The sequence below is a fragment of the Silene latifolia genome, chromosome 7 (genome assembly GCF_048544455.1).
Source record: "Silene latifolia isolate original U9 population chromosome 7, ASM4854445v1, whole genome shotgun sequence".
Taxonomy (NCBI): domain Eukaryota; kingdom Viridiplantae; phylum Streptophyta; class Magnoliopsida; order Caryophyllales; family Caryophyllaceae; genus Silene; species Silene latifolia.
In genome coordinates, this window is record NC_133532.1 from 36,202,152 (window position 1) to 36,205,439 (window position 3,288).

Below are 3,288 nucleotides of genomic sequence, written 5' to 3' on the forward strand. Positions count from 1 at the left end.
TCACCTACTTGAAGAAACATAAGAAGGAAAAAAAAAAATCAAAAACTAATCTAATAAAACTAGTAAAAGAATAAGAAGTAAACAATCAAGCCCTACACTTACAAATAATAGGATGAAAGCGATGTGAGATTGAAAGAAATGAATGTTGGAGATGGGTTATGAAAGCTACGACCAAGTGAAGAATTTAGAGAGGAAATTTTGTAGAATGATTATGTCTAACTTGTAGGTAATAGGAAGCTAATAAAGAGTGAGTGGTAGAAATGATTAAGGCTAGTATTTAGGCTATTACTTTAGGTAAAGTAGTCACATGCCTATGAGGGTAGGCCTTGGGCTCCAAGGAAAAATCAAGTTGTCAACTTGCCATGTGCCTAGGTGATGAGGTAATGATGAATCAAGGTGAAAAGAGGAATAACGAGTGTGGGTCTTGTTCGCGGATTTCTGCCACAGCCTTTCGTATTTAGGGCACATTTTCCTCTACAGAACTCCGATTAAGGTGCTTTTGGTGGCGTTGGAAAGCTAAGAGAAAAATATACAACTTTCATTTTATGACCAAGAGCTAAATCTGTCTTTAATATCATAAAATCAGGATCAACGATGAAGTAGTTTTTCGCTAGTTTGAGGAGTGTAAGTTTAAGATGGGTATTTGGATATCATTGTCGAAAAATAATAGATTTTAAAGGATAAGATTTTATTGTGAATCATTCTTATTATTTAAAATAGGAGTTTAATTATATAGGATGACGTGAAAATTACGGGGTGTTACAACCCTACCCCCTTAAGAAAAGTTTCGTCATCGAAACTTAAAATAGAAGGGTTACCCAAATCGAATAGTTGCGGATATCTCTCCCGCATAGATGCTTCAGTTTCTTATGTAGCCTCTTCAAACTTTTGGCTGCGCCACAAAACCTTTACCAGTGGAATGACCTTATTCCTTAGAGTCTTATCTTTCCTATCAAGGATACGTACGGGTTGCTCCTTATAAGTGAGGTTTGGTTCCACCTCGACCACATCTGACTGAAGTACGTGGGAGGGGTCACTACGATATCTCCTTAATTGAGACACATGAAAGACATTATGAACCTTAGACAAATTTGGGGATAATGCTAACTTATAAGCTACCTCTCCAATCCGCTCAAGTACCTCATAAGGTCCAATAAACTTGGGGCTCAACTTGCCCTTAATACCGAATCTCTTCACCCTTTTCATAGGTGACACATTCAAGAATACCTTGTCTCCAACTTGGTACTTAATTGGCCTTCGACGCAAGTAGGCATACGACTTTTGTCGGTCCTGAGCTGCCTTCATCTTTTCCCGAATTAGCTTAACTTACTCAATGGATTCTTGAATCATTTCGGGTCCAAGAACCGCAGCTTCACTTATATCATTCCAACACAACGGGCTTCGACATTTTCTCCCATATAAAGCTTTAAATGGCACCATCTTAATGCTGGAGTGAAAACTGTTATTGTAAGAGAACTCAACAAAGGAAAGACTTTTATCCCAACCGGCTTGAAACTCTAATGCACAAGCTCGAAGCATATCCTCTAACGTTTGAATAGTACGCTCCGTCTGTCCATCTCTAGTGGCATGAAATGTCGTACTCAACTTTAGCTTACTGCCCAAAGCCTCTTGAAGTTTCCTCCAAAAATGCGAACAATATCGTGGGTTACGATCGGAAACTATATCTTTCAGAACACCATGTAATCTAACAACTTATCTTTGGTATGCCATCGCCATCTTCCACGTTTCTTTCATTGGAATGAAAAGAGCTACTTTAGTCAACCGATCAACAACAACCCAAATGGCATTCTTTCCTGTCGGCATCCTTGGAAATTGAATCCGATTTCCACACCGGTATTTCCAACGGCTGCAAAATACTACCGAGTCTTTGATGCTCAAACTTCACCTTTTGACAAGTGAGGCATTAGGCCACAAAATAAGCGATCTCTCTTTTCATATTAGGCCACCAAAAGAATTTCTTCAAATCTTTATACATCTTATCCCCACCCGGGTGAACAGAGTATGGTGTTCTATGAGCCTCTTGTATAATCTTTCTTTTGAGCACATCATAGTTAGGAACACACCATCTCCCATGAAATCTGAAACTCCCATCTGCCCAAATATTGAATTCCTTAGCTTCTCCAGCCTTGGCACGTAAACCTTCGAGTATTGCATCCTCTCGTTGCTTCTCTCTCATCTCATGGTAGATTTCAGGTTCCGCTGTTATAACACTCAAGTTGGCACTCCCTTCACGGACCACTTCCAAATTTAGCTTTTTAAATTGAGGGCAAAGTTCATTAGGCAACACTAGAGCCACATTTAGCGTGTGTTTTCCTTCCTACTTAATGCATCAGCCACCATATTGGCCTTACCTTCATGGTACTGTAGCTGAAGGTTATAATCATTTATCAACTCTAACCATCTCCTTTACCTCGCATTTAAATCCCTTTGTGTGAAAATGTATTTTAAGCTTTTTTAATCTGTATAAAAGTTGCATGAAACTCCATAGAGGTAGTGTCTCCAAATCTTGAGGGCAAAAACTACAACTGCCTACTCGAGAACATGAGTCGGATAGTTCTTTTCACTTTGCTTTATTTTCCTTGACGTATAAGCCACAACCTTTCCATTCTGCATTAGGACACAACCTAGACCATTCTTTGACGCGTCACTATAGACATCAAATCCGATACTTTCCTCGGGTAATGTTAGAATTGGTGCTGATGTCAATCTCCACTTCAGCTCTTGAAACGCCTCTTCGCAGGCACTAGACCACGTAAATTTTGATTCCTTCTTTAGTAAGAAAGTCATTGGTTTTGCCACCTCGGAAAAATATTTAATGAACCTACGGTAGTAGCCTGCCAAACCCAAGAAACTTCTAATCACACTCATATTCTTAGGGCTTTCCTAATCCACAACTGCTTGAACTTTAGCTGGATCGACACTGACGCCCTCACCAGAAATGACATGTCCTAAAAATGCAATTTCCTTAAGCCAAATTTTGCATTTCGAAAAATTTGCAAACCATTTTTGCTTCCTTAGAGTCTCTAATACCAAATGAAGATGTTGTGCATGTTCATCCTCATTCTTTGAATATATCAGGATATCATCTATGAACACAACTACACATTTGTTCAAACATTCGTGGAAGGTTCTGTTCATCTGCTCCATGAACACTGCTGGGGTATTAGTTATACCAAATGGCATCACCACGAATTCATAATGGTCATACCTCGATCGAAACGCGGTCTTAGGGATATCCTCCTTCTTTACCGGAATCAGATGGTATCC

The 3,288-nt window shown here is 39.4% G+C and overlaps 2 protein-coding genes across 2 annotated transcripts; both read right to left on the reverse strand.

Annotated features, from left to right (window-relative positions):
* Positions 1-867: 867 nt before the first annotated feature.
* LOC141589962 (uncharacterized) lies at positions 868-1,305 on the reverse strand. Its single transcript, XM_074410580.1, has one exon. The coding sequence runs from the start codon at positions 1,303-1,305 to the stop codon at positions 868-870; it is 438 nt and encodes a 145-aa protein (XP_074266681.1).
* A 21-nt stretch (positions 1,306-1,326) lies between these two features.
* LOC141589963 (uncharacterized) lies at positions 1,327-2,808 on the reverse strand. The gene is made up of 3 exons (XM_074410581.1): positions 2,620-2,808; positions 1,995-2,272; positions 1,327-1,579 (listed from the first exon to the last, which is right to left on the reverse strand). The coding sequence occupies exons 1-3, from the start codon at positions 2,806-2,808 to the stop codon at positions 1,327-1,329; spliced, it is 720 nt and encodes a 239-aa protein (XP_074266682.1).
* Between the last annotated feature and the right edge of the window lie 480 nt (positions 2,809-3,288).